The 18,092-nt window shown below is 65.3% G+C and overlaps 2 protein-coding genes across 6 annotated transcripts; both read left to right on the top strand.

Moving 5' to 3' along the window:
• Positions 1–1,308: 1,308 nt before the first annotated feature.
• JRK (Jrk helix-turn-helix protein) lies at positions 1,309–5,198 on the top strand. Of its 5 annotated transcripts, none has more exons than XM_055125164.1 (4): positions 1,309–1,553; positions 1,835–1,941; positions 2,056–2,273; positions 2,388–5,198. In XM_055125164.1, the coding sequence occupies exon 4, from the start codon at positions 2,632–2,634 to the stop codon at positions 4,243–4,245; it is 1,614 nt and encodes a 537-aa protein (XP_054981139.1). In that variant the 5' UTR covers positions 1,309–1,553; positions 1,835–1,941; positions 2,056–2,273; positions 2,388–2,631; the 3' UTR covers positions 4,246–5,198. The 5 variants fall into 5 exon arrangements, with proteins under 5 accessions (XP_054981139.1, XP_054981138.1, XP_054981141.1 ...); XM_055125163.1 differs by having other exon boundaries at positions 1,326–1,553; positions 2,056–2,253; XM_055125166.1 differs by lacking the exon at positions 2,056–2,273 and having other exon boundaries at positions 1,326–1,553.
• An 8,990-nt stretch (positions 5,199–14,188) lies between these two features.
• ARC (activity regulated cytoskeleton associated protein) lies at positions 14,189–17,222 on the top strand. Its single transcript, XM_004618625.2, has 3 exons — positions 14,189–16,185; positions 16,307–16,413; positions 16,504–17,222. Exon 1 carries the CDS (start codon positions 14,436–14,438, stop codon positions 15,600–15,602), a length of 1,167 nt encoding a protein of 388 aa, XP_004618682.1. The 5' UTR covers positions 14,189–14,435; the 3' UTR covers positions 15,603–16,185; positions 16,307–16,413; positions 16,504–17,222.
• Positions 17,223–18,092: the final 870 nt, after the last annotated feature.

Here is an 18,092-nt window from a genome sequence, read left to right as displayed (position 1 = left end):
GGTGCAGATGCTGGGCCGGCAGGGCTGCGCCTTACCCTCTGTGCCTCACCCCCTCACTGTTGGGGGCTGCAGCGCAGGCCACCGAATTCCTGCTGGGACAGAACAACAAAAGTGTCTGTTTGCCATCACGAAGCTGCAGGTGCCTGGTGATTTCGATGGGTGATGGGGGTGAGTGGGATAGACCAGGGAGGAAGCCAGCGCAAACCCAGGGCGATGGGAGGGGGGGGTGGGGGAAGAGGACAGCTGTGGAAGTGGTAGAGGCCCTGGGCCACAAGGTTGGAGAGAGACGAGTGCAGGACGGGCCTGGGCTTCTGCAACCAATACCAGGCGGGCCGACCTTTCCCTGAGAGGGGGCGGGATGACGTGCAAGGCTGGCATGGAAACAGGGCTGGGGAGCGGCAGTGCAGGGGCTGGGCTCACTGCTGAGGTGGGCAGAGACCTGGGCGCTGAAGAACTGCTCCCAGCAGCTGGTGTGGGCGGCGCCACAGGGAGGAGCAAGGGATCAAGGAAAGGGGCTGGGCAGAAAACCAGAGACCACGCATTTGTGGGCTTATGGCTCAGGGATTCAGAGGCCCTGCTCACCCTCTCTCCCTGTCCTCTGGGTCCGTCCAAGCACACAAGGGCCTGCACATCCACAGGCCCGGCTGCCCTGAGAGGAGGACCATGAGACAGATGCAGGGCTAAGGAGTGGAGATCCTAAGGGATCAGCCAGCCATAGTCTGTCTGTGGGCCCCCCATGGGTTCACTTTTGTCCTGTGTGCAAAGTATATCCACCCACCCCAGGATCCCTCAGAGTCTCAGCTCCAGTCCAAGGCCTGGGCTTGGGTGCTCTGACCGTCGCAGGAGCTGCCAGAGACGTTAGAAGATGCGTCTCATTGGGCCCCAGCGTTTCCCTGTGCCACGGGGCTCACTGTCCCTCCTTCCACCGGAAGCTCCGTCAAAGGCCCCTGCCAGCCTGCCCTCACAGACTGGGGGCGGCGGGGGGGCCTGTGTGTCTCCTTGGGGAGGAAAAGGGTCCAGACCCATGTATCCCGACCCACCAATCCAGCCTGCACCCCTACGCCCCGCCCCTCTCTGCTATGGTCCCGCCCCCTCTGCTATGACCCCGCCCCTCCACTGTAAACACGCCCCTCTTTGATATGACCACGCCTACAAACACTTAGGCCACGCCCTGCCCCTTCCATAGCTATAGGCTCCACCCACGGCCCGCCCTTAACTGGTGGCCCCGCCCACAGCCCACCGGCCTCCCGCCTCTTTCAGGCCTGCCCACTTCCCTCCACTGCGGCTCTGAGACTCCCCAGTCCACAGGCGGCGGCGCCCTCCAACCCCACCCATCCCAGCTCAGCCCAACCCGCGACCCCGCCTCTCCCTCGGAGGCCACGCCTACTCCCGAGCCCCGCCCACCTTGCCTTCGGCGCCCGGCTGCCACAGAGACGCCGAGTCCTCCAGCAGCCTAGACCGCCCAGGAAGTGATTGGAGAAGGCGGAGAGGCGCGGGCCGGCGAAGGGCAGAGAGGGAGCACTTCCGGTCTCTGCGGCTCCTGGACTCTGCAGGTGAGTGCTGTCCAGCGTGGGAACCTGGGGCTCGCCGACACCTGCCCTGAGCCCGCTGGACCTCTTGGGGCCCCGCTCCTGCCGCGTCGCTTGCAGGGTGCACGCTCCCCAGGACCCCGCGAGCCCCCGTCCCCGCATCACCCCGGGACCCCACCCCCTGCCCAGGCGGCCTACTGCATTCTGCCTCGGGCCCTCTTCCCTGCGCCGGGCAGGGCGGAGGTGCAGGCGCCGCCCCCTCCTGCCCAGTCTGCCCCTTCCCGCCTCCCGTGTTCTGCCCGCAGAACCGCACCACCCCGTGCTGCCCCCGGAGTCAGGGCCGCCTCCCGGTGCTCCTGCAGAGGTTCCGGTGGCTCTGGCCTTTGCTTTCCTGTGCCCGCAGGTCAACCAGGTGTGTAGCCCCCCCCCCCCCCCACCATGCACACACCTACATCCCAGGGGGTGCCCAGAGCTGGCTGGGGACAGACCCCTGCCTTTATGGGAACCTTCCTTCCTCCTGCTCCAGGTTTCACACCCCTGGAAAGCCTGTGAGGGCCCAGGCAGGCGGCTGGGCGCAGGATCAAAAAGCCCAGGCTGATGCGGGGGGCCACTGCCTGGTGTCTGGCTCTGGGCTGTCCCTGCAGCCCTAAGTCTACTCCACGCAGGGAGCGTGGGGGCTGAGCCAGGAGGCCCAACTGGCGGGAGTGAGCTGTGCAGATGAGAGGTGTGTGGTCACTTGAGCCGGTGAGTTCGTCCTTCTGTCTGTCCAGAAGGGTCGCACAGACATGCCCCAGCCTTAGTCTGGCTCAATACCCAGCACATGCTGGTGACTTGTTCTTTCTCCACTCTGCTTCCCAGGTCCGGGTGCACTATGTTTGGGGGCCAGCTCTGTGGTCTGCGGAGGACACGCCGCCACCAGCCCGCCCCCTTGCCAGCAGCCAGGGTCCGTGAGAGCCAGATGCCTAGGCTCGTTGGGGGCAGAGGCTACCGGCCTTGACACGGGGCTTGCGCCGGCCTGGGGCAGTCCGGGTGGGGAGGCAGTAAGGTCAGCCTGGAGCGGCCAGGGCCGTGCCCGTGCCCGCCAGGACCTGCCTTCTTCCCCATGGCCTCCAAGCCGGCTGCCGCTAGGGGCCCCGGGGAGAAGCGCAAGCGCGTGGTGCTGACGCTGCGGGAGAAGATCGACATCTGCACACGGCTGGAGCGTGGCGAGAGCAGGAAGGCACTGATGCAGGAGTACAATGTGGGCATGTCCACCCTGTACGACATCCGCGCCCACAAGGCCCAGCTGCTGCGCTTCTTTGCCAGCTCAGACTCCAACACGGCGCTGGAGCGGCGGCGCACACTGCACACGCCCAAGCTCGAGCACCTGGACCGAGTGTTGTATGAGTGGTTTCTGGGCCGGCGGGCAGAGGGTGTGCCCGTCTCGGGGCCCATGCTCATCGAGAAGGCCCGCGACCTGTACGAGCAGATGGGGCTCACTGAGCCCTGCGTCTTCTCGGGTGGCTGGCTGTGGCGCTTCAAAGCCAGGCACGGCATCCGGAAGCTGGACACGGCGGGCGAGCAGCAGGGGGCCGAGCAGCAGGCTGCTGAGTTCTGCGGCTTCTTCAGGAGCCTGGCAGCCGAGCACAGCTTGTCCCCCGAGCAGGTCTACAACGCTGATGAGACCGGCCTGTTTTGGCAGTGCCTGCCGAGCGCCACAGCTGCTGCCACGGCCGAGACCATGCCGGGCCTCGGGCAGAGCAAGGACAGGCTGACCGTCCTCACGTGTGCCAACGCCACAGGCTCCCACAAAATCAGGCCCCTGGTGATCGGGAAGTGCAGCGGGGCCCCGGTTCTGAAGGGCCCTCAGCAGCTGCCGGTGGCCTACCGGGCCCAGGGGAACGTGTGGGTGGACCAGGAGGTCTTCTCGGACTGGTTCCACCACATCTTTGTCCCCTCGGTGAAGGAGCACTTCAGCGCTGTGGGCTTTCCTGCCGGCAGCAAGGCCGTCCTGCTACTGGTCAGCTCTCGGGCCCACCCCCAGGAGGCCGAGCTGGCCTCTGACAACATCTTCACCATCCTGCTGCCGGCTAGCGTGGCCACGCTTGTCCAGCCCATGGACCAGGGCATCCGCAGGGACTTCATGCGGCGCTTCGTCAGTCCTGCTGCCCTGGCGCCTGGCACCCGCCCTCGCTGCGCCCTGCACGAGGCCATCCTCCGCGTGGCCTGCGCCTGGGATGCAGTGCCCCGAGACGTCTTCAGCCGGGCCTGGAAGAAACTGTGGCCTGCGGCAGCCGTAGCCAAAGGCTCATCCTTCGAGGAGGATGCTGAGCGCAGCCAAGTGAGCCAGAACCAGACCTTTGCCCATATCATGGAGCTGGTGCGGGACAGCCCTGCTCGGGCCGGCCGGCTGCCCCAGAGTGTGGCTGGCGGGCAGGTGGGGCTGGGCCAAGAGGCAGCAGAGCGGCCCCCTATGCCTGCAGGCCCAGCCCAGGCTGAGGGGGCCGGGGAGGAGGTGGCCTGGGCACGGGCGGCTGAGTCCTTCGCCGTGGTGGTGGCCTTCGCGGAGCAGCACCCCTGCTTCTCGGCGCAGGAGCTGGGCCAGCTGCGGGCACTGCGCTCCGTGTTCGCCAGGCAGCAGCTGGCGCGGGGACACCTGGCACTTCGGGCCGTGGTCAAGCTGGAGGCCCCTCAGGAGTGCTCCCCGCTGTCCTGCTCATCTGTGGCCGGGCCCTGAGGGGAGGGCCCCACTCAGCCCCAACCCCAGTCTCACTGTGGCAGGCAGAGAAAGGTCAGCCTCGGGCAGTGCCCAGGGCAGAGATGGCCCGTGCCGTCCTGCGTCTCCCTGTCCTGTGGATGGCACTCGGCAGCCCACCTCATGCTGTGCCAGCACTGGCCCTGATGCCGTGGTCTTTACACTGACTGGCTGGCCCCAGGGTCCATGCTGGGAGTGGGGGCCAGGCCAGAGGTATTGCCCGGGCAGGGCTCTGCACACAGTGGTTGAGCTCGTCCTCCGGGACTGCTCTGTGCCCCGCTGGCCCTGTCCCCACCCTCCAGCACTGCTGAAGTGGGCATGTGCCTCCTTGGCCTGGTTTTGCTCTGCCCTCAGACACCATCCAGATGGCCCCTTCACCTTTCCCCATGCTAGCTCTCCCAGCCGCTGGGTGCCCAGCTCCACCCAGCTGGGATTTGCCTTCTGCAACCCCAGAGCCTGGATCTTCCCGTGCTGGGCCTCCAGGGCCAGACTCCAGGGGATGGGGGTGGGAAGGAAGCCCTGGCGGCAAGCAGAAGGCTGGGCCTCCCAGCTCTGCCCACGGGGCTCCTTTACCCACAGGGCCACACACACGGATGCCCACCACTATACCACTGTCTGCTCTTCAAAGTATCCACTGTGGGCAGCACTGGGAGCTAGACTTGACCCTCAGCCACCCGTGAACAGGGACCGAGCGGCAGCCTGGCCTGGCTGCCCCCGGGGCCTGGGGGCTCCAGGAGACCCTGAAAGGGCTTGGGCCGTGCCCCCTACAGCCCCTGCCCCTTCCAGGCCCTGCCCCAGCCCCACCCACACCCCCTGGGCTCCTCAGGCCCGCTCCTCCTGCCAGTGTTCTTCCCTGCACACAGGCCTGGATGCCAGTGTTCACCCACACCTCTACCCTGCCAGTCAGGACCGCGAGGTCCCCGTAGGTGGCGCTGGGTTACCTCCCGGTGGGCTCCTCAGGGGTCTGGTCATCAAGTCCTTGGGCAGTGTGTGGCCGTGGTGGATGGCCTCCTGCGGGCTTTGTGGGATGGCAGGGGCCTGGGAAATGGGTCCTGGGCCAGGCAGGAAACAATAAGAAAGTTTGTTATGCAAACATGAGCCCGTCTGTCTGTCCACCCGTCTGAAGCCTGGGGAGCCCGCGGCTCCAGCTTGCAGGCCAGGTCAGTTCCCCAACGGGCTTTCTACCTCGTGGCCATGACCCATGGGGACAGGAGGAGAAGCAGATGAGGGCAATACTGACGCCCCATCGTGCCATGGACACCAAGCTGGACCCGAGGAGAAAGAGGAGATGGAGCCCCCTCTGGCTGCCTGCCCCACTGGGCAGCTGGCTGGGGACATCGTGGGGGCAGGAGCCACAGGCTTCTGAGATTTGGGCCTGAGAAGCTGAGAGTCCTTGGCTGAGGTGCCTCTACAGGATGCCCTGCAGTGGGCACTGCTCCCTCCCCACGCCTGCAGGGACCCCTCAGTCCTCCACCACAGACCCACTCTTTGTCTAGTGAACCCCTTTGCCCCTTTCCAAGGGGCAGAGAGTTTTAGTGAGGGGCGTCTATTCCCCCAGCTCAGCTGCGTCCAGGGGCTGTGCAAACTGCTTCTCTGTGCTCTTACTCTGCACCCACTTGTCCACCCACCACCGCTCTGTCCATCCCTCTCTTCACCCCCCTTCATATCCCCACCCACCCACATAGCCCTCTGTCCACTCGCCCTTCGTTGCCCCATCTAACCAACCTCTGTCAGTCGTGGCCCCCCACAGCACCCGTTTAACATGCCACCACCCATATTCACCCATCCATCTATGCACTCCCTCCACCTATGTGTCCATCCATCCTTCTGCCCATCTGTCCATCTGTCCATCCATGCACCCACCCACCTGTCCGCTCTTTTTCCTCAGCGTCAGTGAGCAGCCTCTGGTCTGCTGCTCTACCAGGTTAGCTCCCCCTCATTTGGGAGATGGCTGGAGGCCATTCAGGGGACCTGCTGGCAGCCAGAGGCAGTGTTGCAACCTACAGTCTGCCATGAGCACCTGTCCCAGGAGAATAAGCCCAACGGAGTCTGAGTGGACGCTGGGCACGCCCACACACAGAGCCAGCTGGCTGCCCCGACCTCCGCCTGCCTGAGGTGCTCTGTATGCCTGGCCGCTGCCCCCACGTGCTAGCCTCAGCCACCAGACCCGATTCTCAGCATGACTTGGCGTGTGAGGTTTAGACTGACGTGGGGACCCAGGAGCACCCCAGGGCCTAGTGGCTTGCAGGCTGAGCTGCGTCTCCCTCTGCTTCCCACCTGTGCCCCCTTAGGGTCACCCACACAGGGAGAAGGACGTCCCCATCCCAAAAGCACCTCAGTGTGCAGAGAGGAGGGGGAGGGCAGGAAGGAACTGCCTGTCTGTGTGTGTGTGTGTGGGGGGGTACTGCTGTGTCTGATTGTGGCTACAATCAGACAAGGCCTTCAGACATGTACTACCCCCACCTCTGCCATCCTGCTGGGGCCTGTCCAGGCCCTGTGTGCTAGGAGAAGGGCTCCCCATCCTTTCGGGATGTGGGAGCCGGGGGTCGCAGTATTGGGGGGCAGATAAAGGAGAGAGAATGTGGGGAGAGGAGGGATGTAAAGAGGGAGAGGAGGGATGTAAAGAGGGAGAGGAGGGATGTAAAGAGGAAGGGTGGAGGGAGGAAGGACAGAGCATCAATTCAGGTTTCTGGACCCAGCCAGGAGGCAGTAGCCAGGTTCCCTGACAAAGGCCCCTCAGCTGCTGAGTGGCTGCTGAGCACAGCCCCCAACAACCAGTGAGGAGTGGGGAGCAGGCGATGGCAGTGGCTGGCAGCTGGGCTTGTAAGTGTCCTGGGATCAATGCTGGGCTACCTGCCCCCATCCCCGCCATCTTCTTGCAGCCTCAGTCGTATCCCCCCGGCATCCTGACCCCTGATGATGTCCTCAGGGACAGTAGGGAGATCCACTCACCACCAGGGGGTTGGACATGAGCCCAGGTGGAAGTCAGCCAGACCCTCAGTTGGCTGCAGGGAGACAAGGCATGGCCATGGGCAGGGTCCTGTTACTGACCACAGTGGACTGGTCGTGGTGACAATGGTAACGGTGATAGAGATGGTGAGGTGAGTGGTGCTGATGGTGAGGATGCTGGTGATGTTTGTCATGGTGGTGGTGACAGGGTGGCGGTGATGGTGAGGGTGATTATGAGAGTGAGGGTGAAAGTGATGGTGAGAGTGAGGGTGATGGTGAGGGTGACGGTAGTAGCGAGAATGATGGTGATGAGGGTGACGGTGATGATGAGGGTGATGGTGGTGATGGGTAGTTGCTAATCATGGTGGCCAGGACAGGAGTGCTGCAGGTCTTATTATCATACCGGAGGGTGCCTGCACTGATGACCGGCTTTGGGGTACTCATGCTGCCCGTGTCAGTGCCAGGGTGGTGCCGCGGCATCCTATGGTGGGGCCTGGACTCTCTTCTTGTGGGCCACTGACCATCAGTGTCTGGTTCTGCCCAGCTGTGGACTGGGGGACCCCTCTGTCTCCCGTGGGCTCAGAGGCCAGGCCAAGCAGGAGACAGGGATGACAGAAGCCACGGTCAAGGGGCAGCAGCCGAGAAGGGCAGTGTCCGGCAGCTGCTGTGTTCTCAAGAGGGACAGGGACCTTCTGGAGCCTGACTCCGTCCCTCCTCTCCTGGGTGTCCCCGAGGGGCTCACTGGGTCCAGTCCAGGGATGTCTGGTTGGGATGTCCGAAGGGAGATGTGAGGAGCTAGAGCTTGGGAGCTCGGGCACACAGTGCTCCCCCTGGGTGAGCCCTGCTCATCACCTCCACCTTGGAGGTGGGGTGACTGCAGCCTGGAGTCCTAGACATGGGGCACCCCATCACACTAGCAGGGTACATGGGCTTCCCCAACCGTGCCAGGGCCGGGGTTGCCTTAGACTCTGTGCCAGGCACAGCAGGGCATGGTCCCTGCCTTGGGGCTGCCAGGGGGGCCACACGAGACAGCAGCCTCTGGATGCCAGCTGTCTGGAGCTGTCTGGGAGACATAACTGGGAATTGAGATGTCCTTGGAGGGCACCCAGAGTCTTGGCAGACAAGAGGCTACTCAGGGCCCGGAGGCCCCAGCACCCCACCAGCCAGAGAGGCCAAGTGCCAGGAGCAGCTCCTGGCATGTCATTTCCATGGATGGCAGCTTCAGTGGCAAGAACTGGAGGTTGGGCCATGGGTGGGCTGGCCACTGACCATAGGCCCCCGTCACTGGTCTGGGCTGAGAGAGGGAGGGAAGGAAGGAGAAAGGGAGGGAGAGGGACCAGAAGGATAGAGAGGGAAGAGAAGGAGAGGGAGGGGGAGGGAGGGAAAGAGGAGGAGAAGAAGAGGGAGGAGGGGGAGAGTTGGAGAGGGAGGAAGAGAGGGAGGAGGGAGGAGGGAGGAGACAGCTTCAGTGCCCCCAGTGTCCATATAGCTGGCTTACAGGGGCAGGTTGAAGCCTTAATGGAGACTACGAGGAGGGATGTGAGGGTGGAGGTGAGACAGGGTGAGGGAGTGAGGACAGAGTAAAGGAGGTAAGGATGGGGTGAAGGAAGTGAGGAAGGTAAGGATGGGGTGAGGATGGGGTGAAGGAGATGAGGACTGGGTGAGGGAGTTGAAGACAGAGTGAAGGAGGTGAGGTCAGGGTGAAGGAGGTAAAGACAGGGCAAGGGAGGTGAGGAGAGAGTGCAGGAGGTGAGGATGGGGTAAAGGAGGCGAGGGCGGGGTGAGGGAGGTGAGGACAGAGTGAAGGTGTGAGGACAGGGTGATGGAGTGAGGACAGGGTGAAGGAGGCGAGGATGGGGTGAGGGAAGTGAGGACAGAGTAAAGGTCGGATGGGTTGATGGAGGTGAGGACAGAGTGAAGGAGTTGAGGAGGCAGTGAAGGAGGTGAGGACGAGGTGAGGGAATAGGACAGGTTGCGGGTGGTCATGGCTTCAGTGGCGGGATGGGGGACTCTGGAATTGAGCTCAGGTCCCCTGACTAGATGGTTCCCCCAAGTTCCTCCTGCTGAGCCCCCCAGCTTCTGTCCCTCAGCCTGAAGGTGGGACAGCCTGGGACTCAGGCGTTACCCCACATCAGCCGTGCCCAGTGGGATGACTAACCTCCAGCTGCGAATCTGGGGCCCTTTGCTCTTGGCCCTCAATGGCTGGGTGGGGGCACCCTTGGGTGGCAGCTCCTGTTACGACAGTGGGGTGCAGGACTGGCTGAGGTATCCCTCTGGCCTGGGGGTGAGGGTGCTGGGGCTCACCTGTCCAGAGAGGCCTGGGAGGGCTTAGCCTCTGGGACCAAGAACCCTCTCTTGCACCCAGCACCTCATCCAAGAGCAGTTTCTGGTGTCCACTGCGCCCAGGCTGTGGCAACTGACCCGGCTCAGGAGCTGCCGCAGAGCCCCGGTGTGTGTGGGGGGTCCACTCTCCGTGCCTGCCCCCTCCCCATTGGCTCTGGAGGCCGCACGGGGGCGAGCAAGGGGCATCCCCATCCTGAACCTGCGGCATGGGGGCTGGGAGGGCACGGGGAGGGCTCCGGGGCGGGAGCACGGCGGAAGCGTCCATCACCTGCGCAGTGCCACCCTGCGGAGACCCAGCCTGCGCCCGGTGGGGGTGGCGGCTGGCGTGGCGCCGTGCGTGGGGAGCTCCGCCGCGTCACGCAGCTATTCTCGGTGCGGCGCCTTCTCTCCTTATATGGCCTCGGAAGCGCCTGCCGGATGCAAATGGGGTGGGAACAGCAGGCGGCCGCCTCCTCCCTGGAGCCCAGCCAGGTGTCTGGTCAGGGCCAGCTGGCAGGGCGCCCCCACCGGTGGGACAGTCACGAAAGGGGCCGGGGTCCCGGGGCGGGGGCGGGGTGGCTGCCCCCAGCGGCTCCTGTAGGGCCTCCCTCCCAGGGCTCCCCGCGCCGGCCCAGGCCACTCAGCAGCAGACACGCAGGCTGCGGGGGACATGCCGGGAAGGACATGCGGAAGGGGGCCATGCGGGGGGACATGCAGATGGGGACATGTGGGGGGACAGGCGGGGGACATGTGGATGGGGAAAATGCGGGGGGACAGGCGGGGGACATGTGGATGGGGAAAATGCGGGGGGACATGTGGGGGACATGCAGGAGGACACGCGGGGTGCCATGTGAGGAGGGCCATGCTGGGGGGAGTCTGTGGGGTATATGGGGGGCTGCTCCAGGCCCAGCCGTGAGAACAGAACCTCCACCCCCACTCCCTCTCACCTGCCTTGCCCGCTGCTGTCCAGGGTCCTGGTGCCCCCACATCCCGTGCCAGGTCCCCACCCTTGACCAGTGAACACTCCCGGGGGTCCCGTCACTTCCATCCAAAGCAAGGCTGGGAGTGGCTTGGGGTGGGCAGGACAGCACGGTGGGCATGCCCATGGCCCCCGGAGGGCCCCCAGGAGGAGGCACACGGCCATGGAGGGTGGGAAGCCCACCCAAAGGCAGAGCTCCAGTCTGGTCAGCAGCGGCTGCCACACGGGTGCTGCGGCGAGACCGAGGCTTGGAGTGTGGGCTCACAAGGCAGTGTTCCCACCGGGGCCCAAGGTCACGAGTGAGTGCTCCCACCTGGTGTGGGCTCACAAGTCAGTGCTTAGGGCCCACAGCAGGGCCGCAGCTGCCACGCACAGAAGCAGCATGCTGTGCCCCTGGAGCTGAGCCTGGCCACCCGAGGCACAGCAGGGTAAGGCTTTCCTGAGAGACTGGGTGTGGCTGTTCCCCCGTCCGTCCACCGGTGAGGCCACTCACTGCCCACTTGAGCCACCGCGACACTCAGCCCTTCATCTACACTGCAAGGACTCGGGGAACTGGTCCAGCCCTGTCCAGGCCCCCCCCCCCCCCGGCCACCCACAGCAGCCTGACTGCCCGCAGGGTCAGCCCTGGAGCCCGTGTGGGGTGTGTGTCCACCCCTGGTACCTTGAGGCCTGGACACGCCTGGAGCTGAGCAGGGGGCACTGTGGGGCCTGGGCCTGCAGGAATAGCCTGGCCAAGCCCCTTGGTTCCCTCAGCCCATGGATGGTCCACTCGGGGCGGGGGCGCTGAGACTGCAGGACCAGGCGCGCTGGAAAAATACAAACCTTCCTGGAGGCTGTGCTGGAGGCAGGCGGCAGGAAGGAGGGGTCTGGCGTGGGGGGCCCCCCCACCCCGGAAGGAACAGGCTGCAGCTCCAGCCACACCCCCTCGTCAAACCGAGGGAAGAGGAAGGAGAGAGGGGGGAGCGCAGACAAAATGTTCCCGCAGTTCCAGGGCACTGAGCTCTTTAGGCCAGCCTGCGCCCACAGTGTAAGAGGTGCCCCTTGTCCTGCCCCTCTCAGAGCCCCCACCAGGCTCCCTCCTGCCCCTCCCTGTGGCTATCCCTGCCTCCCACTCAGCTCTGCCCACAGGCCCCCAGGCTGCCCTGAACCCTATTCAGGAGGCTGGGGTGGGGCCTGCGGGGACCATGGTGCCCGATCCCCCTGCTGGGCACCACCCGAACCCCCGTGCCACCTTGAGCTTAGGGGCAGTACCACTTAGGGATCCCTGACCAATTTCAGAGCCCCCAGGAGGGAGGGGATCCAGGGTCCGGGAGCTGGTGAGAACTACGGGGGGCAAGGCATGGCGCACGTCCCCTCTCCGCTGTCCAGCGCAGAATTCGGCCTCAAGACCAGAGGGTGGGTCAGGGCTTGGGGGAGTGGAGGAGGCTCCCAGATCTCAGCCATGGCTGGACAGGAGGCCGGGAGGGGCCGGGGAGGGGCCTCCCCGCTTTCCCCAGCAGGACGGAATGTAGGGTGTAGGGCAGTTATGTGTGTGTGTAAGCATGTGTGACACATGTGCAGGTACATACATGCATGTATGTGCATGTGTGCACTGTGACATGTATCCATATACACATGCAGGTGGGCACTGTGACACGTGTATGCATGTAAGCATATGTGTGCATTGGTGCATGGATGTAGGAAGTGGCATGTGTGTGAGGGACTATGGGGGCTCAGATGGCCCCAGGAGGGAGTCTCAGGAGGGGATCTCTGGGCCGTGCAGGGGGACAGCTCAGTGGGGGCAGAGAGTGGGCTCCTGGCCCAGCGCCCCCACCAGCTCCTCGGAAATAGGAGGGCCCCCAGACTGGACCGAGGAAGTGTGAGGGTATCCATGCAGGACAGAGCAGGCCTGGCAGCTTGGCCTGGGGGCCCCCAGCTCGCCCCCCTCGCCAGGCCAGCCCTGTGCAGTGGGCTCTGGAGCGCCAGCCTCCTCAAGGGGGCGGGAGGCGAGTGCCCGAGGCCGCAGTGCGGGGGCTCGCCTGGGCCTCTGGAGCGATAATTGGACAGCGATTAAGTGTTCCAAGCCGAGAAGGCCTCCAGCAGGCCGCAGTGCAGCCGCCCCCCCTCCCCGCCCCCTCTCCCCTCCCCAGGGGCCGTGGCTGGCTGGGCTGGGTGCGGGGCTGCAGGCGACCCCCTGCTCCCCGCCCTTGCACTGGGGAAAGCCCTCTGGGATCCCAGTCGGCTTCTCCGCCTGCCTCTCCTCCCCGCAGCCCCCTCCTCTGCCCGCCCACTCGCCTGGAATTAGAAATGCTGGGAGAGCTTTGAGGGGTTGGTGCCAGAAACATACTGCACCCCCCCCTGCGGAATCCCAGAATGAGAACCAGGTGGGCTGGCTGGGGGGGGGGGTGGTCCTAAAGTCGGGAGGAGTCCTTAGGGGCCCAGAGTGCAGGGGCTGTGAGGGACTGGGGTGCAACTGTGGGGCCCAGAAGGGAGTGGAGTGTTCCCCAGTGAGTGGGGGGAACAATGTATTGGGGGGCTGAATGGAGGAATGAGTGCAGTAGGGCTGAGTGGGGGCTGAGAAGTCAGGCTGAGTAAGGGGCTGAGTGTACCAGGGGCTGGGTGGGGGAATGAGTATTTCAGGAGCTGAGTAGGGGGGCTGAGAATGTCAGGGGCTGAGTGTTTCGGGCGCTGAGTGGGGGGCTGAGCATGTCAGGGGCTGAGCAGGGTGGAATGAGTGTTTCAGGGGCTGGGGGAGGGGGCTGAGTGTTCCAGGTGCTGAGTGGGGGGTGTGAGCATGTGGGGGGGATGGCTGTGGGAACTGACCCAGGGCACAGGGCCTGGCAGCAGGGGCTCTGGTGCTCCCAAGGGCGTCCTGGCTCCCCTGCTGCTGTTGCCAGGGAGGCAGGAGGGGCCTCCCCGGGAGTCTCAGCTTCCGGAGCCCCAATTCCTTATAAGGGCAGATTCCTTATAAGGCGCTGCGCCGGGTACGCACCCCTCCCTCCTCCCATCTCCCTCCTGCCCCCTCCTGCCCCCTCCTTCCCCCTCCTCCCTCCTGCCCCCTCCTCCTTCCTGCTCCCTCCCTCCTGGGCACCCTTCCCTCCAGACCTGCCCCCCTTCCCCTGACCCTGTGCCCCTTCCCTGCTCCTGCCATCCGCTTTCCGCCCCTCCCCCTCCCCCCTCCTCTCGAGTCTGGGTCCTTCTTCCCAAGTTCCCACCCTGTCCTGGGGGTCAGGGTCCAGTACCATTCCCGGGGCTGAAGGGTCTTGGGTCTCCCCTCTCCCCTGCCCCTTTGGATGAGGAGCGGGGGGGGGGGGGGCGGGGGCGCTGGGGCAGTGCCACCTCAAATCCAGTGCGAGGTGGAAACAGGGGCTCGGCGGGGTGGGGGCGTGGGGTCCGCGCGTGCACGCCCGTGCCGGTGCAAAGCTGGCACTGCGGGCGCTGGAGGGCGGAGGGGGCTCGGGGCCCAGCCCGGGTCGCGGGAAGCCCACCTGCTCGGGCGCCCGCGCACGCACCTGCGCTCCCCTGCCGGGCCGGGCCTGCGATGGGGGTGGTCGCCGTCCCTCGGGTCCCGCAGGCCGAGTGAGCCCGGAGGGGGCGGCGCGGGCCGAGAGCGTTAGTCACTGTGCGCGGGCCCGGGTCGGCGGCGCGGCGGGCGGGCGGGGCGGGGCCTGAGAGGGGCGGGGCCTGCGGCGGGCGGGGCGGGGCCTGCGCGGGGGCGGCCAATGGGAGCCGCGCCCGGTGGGGCCCGCCCACGGGCCGCGCCGGCTGCATAAAGAGCCGCGGCACTGGCTCGGCGCAGAGCAGCGAGCTCATCCTCCAGCATCGCCGGGTGGGATCGCGCCAGCCGCCAGCAGCCAGCCGCCAGCCGCGACCGGGCCGGAGCCTAGCCGCCGCCGCCTCCCGTCGGGACCCCCTCGCCTCGCCCGCCGTCCCCAGTGCAACCATGGAGCTGGACCGCATGACCAGCGGCGGCCTCCACGCCTACCCCGGGCTGCGGGGCGGGCCGGCAGCCAAGCCCAATGTGATCCTGCAGATCGGCAAGTGCCGCGCCGAGATGCTGGAACACGTGCGCCGGACCCACCGCCACCTGCTGACCGAGGTGTCCAAGCAGGTGGAGCGCGAACTAAAGGGGCTGCACCGCTCGGTGGGCAAGCTGGAGAACAACCTGGACGGCTACGTGCCCACCGGCGACTCGCAGCGCTGGAAGAAGTCCATCAAAGCCTGCTTGAGCCGCTGTCAGGAGACCATCGCCAACCTGGAGCGCTGGGTCAAGCGCGAGATTCACGTGTGGAGGGAGGTCTTCTACCGGCTGGAGCGCTGGGCCGACCGCCTGGAGGCCGGGGGCGGCAAGTATCCGGTGGGCAGTGAGGCCGCCCACCACTCGGTGTCTGTGGGCGTGGGGGGTCCCGAGGGCTACTGCCACGGTGCCTACGACTACACGGTGAGCCCCTATGCCATCACCCCGCCGCCCACTGGGGAGCTGCCAGGCCAGGAGCAGGCGGATGAGGAGCAGTGGGGCCCAGGGGAGGACGGGCAGCTGAGCCCTGGCGTGGACACCCAGATCTTCGAGGACCCTCGAGAGTTCCTCAGCCACCTGGAGGAGTACCTGCGGCAGGTGGGCGGCTCCGAGGAGTACTGGCTGTCCCAGATCCAGAACCACATGAACGGGCCGGCCAAGAAGTGGTGGGAATTCAAGCAGGGCTCAGTGAAGAATTGGGTGGAGTTCAAGAAGGAGTTCCTGCAGTACAGTGAGGGCACGCTATCCCGAGAGGCCATCCAGCGCCAACTGGACCTGCCGCAGAAGCAGGGTGAGCCGCTGGACCAGTTCCTGTGGCGCAAACGCGACCTGTACCAGACGCTGCACGTGGACGCCGAGGAGGAGGAGATCATCCAGTACGTGGTGGGCACGCTGCAGCCCAAGCTCAAGCGCTTCCTGCGCCACCCACTGCCCAAGACGCTGGAGCAGCTGATCCAGAGGGGCATGGAGGTGCAGGACGGGCTGGAGCAGGCGGCCGAGCCCCCTGAGGATGAGGCTGATGCAGATGCAGATGCCCTCACGCCAGCCCTCACCAGTGACTCCGTAGCCAGCGACCGGACCCAGCCCGAGTAAGGGGCAGTGGGGCCCGGCCTGTGCACCACAGCCCGCCATGGCCTTTTCCAGGCAGGACTTTTGAGCTGGGCTGACTCCTGCTCATCCACCTCAACACCCCCCTGACCCGCTCACACACACAAAAACACACAGACACACACACACACACACACACCTCTCAGGCAGACGGGAGCTGCCCCCACACCCCCTGTACCCCTGGCCCTGCCCACCTGTCTGTCTTCCGAGGCCGGCGACTCCATCCTCACTCAGGCCACACCAGCACCCCCTAGTCGCCTCGTTCAGCTCAGTGCCTGGACCTCTGGGCACCCAGAAACCCAGAGTCCAGATGACACGGGCCAGCAGGCACCCCACTCACGGTACACCGCAGAGCAGAGCCGAGGCAGAAATAGCACCACGGGAACCTCGCTTCCGGCTGCTGTCCTCTCCCGCAGTCGTCGCCGAGCGGCTGGCATCCTTGCCGCTGCCGCCGCTGCCAGGGCAGCTGGCCAACGTGGGGCAGTGCCGCTCCCCTCCGGGTAGAGCAGGGCACAGACACAGCAGCAGATGCAGATGCAGCCCTGGCTGCCAACAACGCCTCTTTCAGGTGAGTCCCCTCCGGGGTCAGTGCGGGGGGGGGGCAGGTGGGCCTGGGGGGTGAGACCCCAGGTGCCGTGGGGGCTGCAGGACTCCTGAGTGACTCTGAGCTGTGTTCTCTCCCACAACAGCAGTGAATCAGATGCCTGCAGACGGCTCCACACGATGACTCACCGGCCCCACAGGCCGGGGGCCCTCTATGCCAGTCCAACTTGGCTGAGGCTGAGAGACACGACAGGTGAGGACCCTTCCACCATCCTCCTACACCCCTGACCTGCCCAGTGCTGTGCAGCCCTGACCCTGACCCTATGTCCCTCTCTCCATACAGGTCCACAGGCCCACAGAGCCGCTGCTGAGTGCTCACCCCATGCAAGCTGCTGCACCCGAGAAGCCAGAGGTGTGCAGAGGGCTCCCCCACTGAGACAGGCGTGAGAGCCAGGGCGCTGTTGCCTGCCTGCCGCCAGCCTGCCGCCAGCCTGCCTGCCATGGCCACGAGCTGGAATGGGGGTCACTTCCTGTCTCTCCCAAGGCAGCCCCCACACAGCTGGGGGTACATCTTATCCTGCCAGAGCCCTCCTGGAGACCCCACACAGCCTTAGGGGTCCCAGAAATCTCTGCTCTGTTGCTCATGCAGGAGCCCCAGTAGCTATGCAGCTACCGGGCCTGGAACCTGCCTTGCCAGACCCCACATCCCAATGCTGGAAACTGCTCTCGCCTGCAGCCGGGCCTAGGCTGGGGCCCCTTTCTACCTGTTCACTGGAGGTCCCAGGTTTGGGGCACCATAACCGCAGGTGACTGATGGGCCACTCTGCCCTACACCTCTGACAATCCCCCCCACCAATTTTATTTTTGCACATGAAGCCATAACCCAGGTCTCCTACCTGGCCGTCTTCACGGGGCTGAGGGGGGTCTCACAACTGTGGCCAGTGCCCCCCCCCCATGGTGCCCTCTAACCAAGCACTGAGTGTCAGCTCCCGGCTCCTACTCCTTCTCTGAAGACAGACTCTTTTATAAGGATTTGTTAATAAAACATGGAAACTTCTGGAAGCCTGTGTGCTGCTTTTTTCTCTGCTGCTGGGCTGGGTGGGGGCGGGGGGACCCGGAGACTGCTCAGATCCTGGAAGCATCTGTCAGGCCACTGACTGGGCTTTTAGTCTGGAAGGGTCTGTGGACACGAGCCCCAGGAGCCAGAAGAGACCATAGAGGGAGCATTGTTCATGACGTGACTGTTCCAGGGTCACCCCACCCAGGGTCTCGGTCTTAGCTTTCCAGTGGGGCAAGCAACTGCAGACCTACCCCCAGGTGGGCTCACGAAGAAGATAGGGCCAATGTCAGGGTGGCCCACCTCACCTGCCTGCCGCCTCAGGAGGCCACCGAGCTCCCAAGGGGAGAGGGAACCCCGGTGACAAGGGGGCCCAAAGGAGATGCACAGCGGAGAGGCTGGTCACAGGCGTCCTGGCCACAGGGCAGAGGGGGCTGCAGCCCTCAAGGGGATGTTCTTCGTGGTCCTGAAGGCCTGTGCTGCCTCCCCTCTCCTACACAGCTCAGGGGCCGGGTAGGTGTGCCCCTCCCCCAGCCCACGCAACCCCAGCAGGGAGCTGCTGCCCCTGCAGAGGTCACTTCACTCAGTGGGCCCAGCCTGGGAGGGGCCCAGTGCGGGCAGAGGGCCCAGGAGAGAGCCGGGCTCCGCAAGCCTCCCTGCAGGGAGCACGGCCGTCCATCTCTCGGCTCTGCTTCCTGGGCAGCGCTGGGGAGATCAGGGAGGCAGGTGGGCAGTGTGCCTGACCGTGAGCTGCCTCGATGCAGTTAGCTGACAGTCCGGCAGGCTCTCCTATACTTCCAGCCAGACACATGCAGCTGGGACTGTGCCCAGGAAAGAGGCACGAGGATGGAAGGCGTGAGGATGGAAGGGGGCAT

Source organism: Sorex araneus, chromosome 2, assembly GCF_027595985.1.
Source record: "Sorex araneus isolate mSorAra2 chromosome 2, mSorAra2.pri, whole genome shotgun sequence".
In the NCBI taxonomy this organism is placed as follows: domain Eukaryota; kingdom Metazoa; phylum Chordata; class Mammalia; order Eulipotyphla; family Soricidae; genus Sorex; species Sorex araneus.
This window is presented reverse-complemented; position numbering and strand designations above follow the sequence as displayed.

What these genes read in the sequence shown, in the direction of transcription:
- JRK (XM_055125164.1), top strand. Translation starts at nt 2,632, where the DNA reads ATGGCCTCCAAGCCGGCTGCCGCTAGGGGCCCCGGGGAGAAGCGCAAG.
- ARC (XM_004618625.2), top strand. Translation starts at nt 14,436, where the DNA reads ATGGAGCTGGACCGCATGACCAGCGGCGGCCTCCACGCCTACCCCGGG.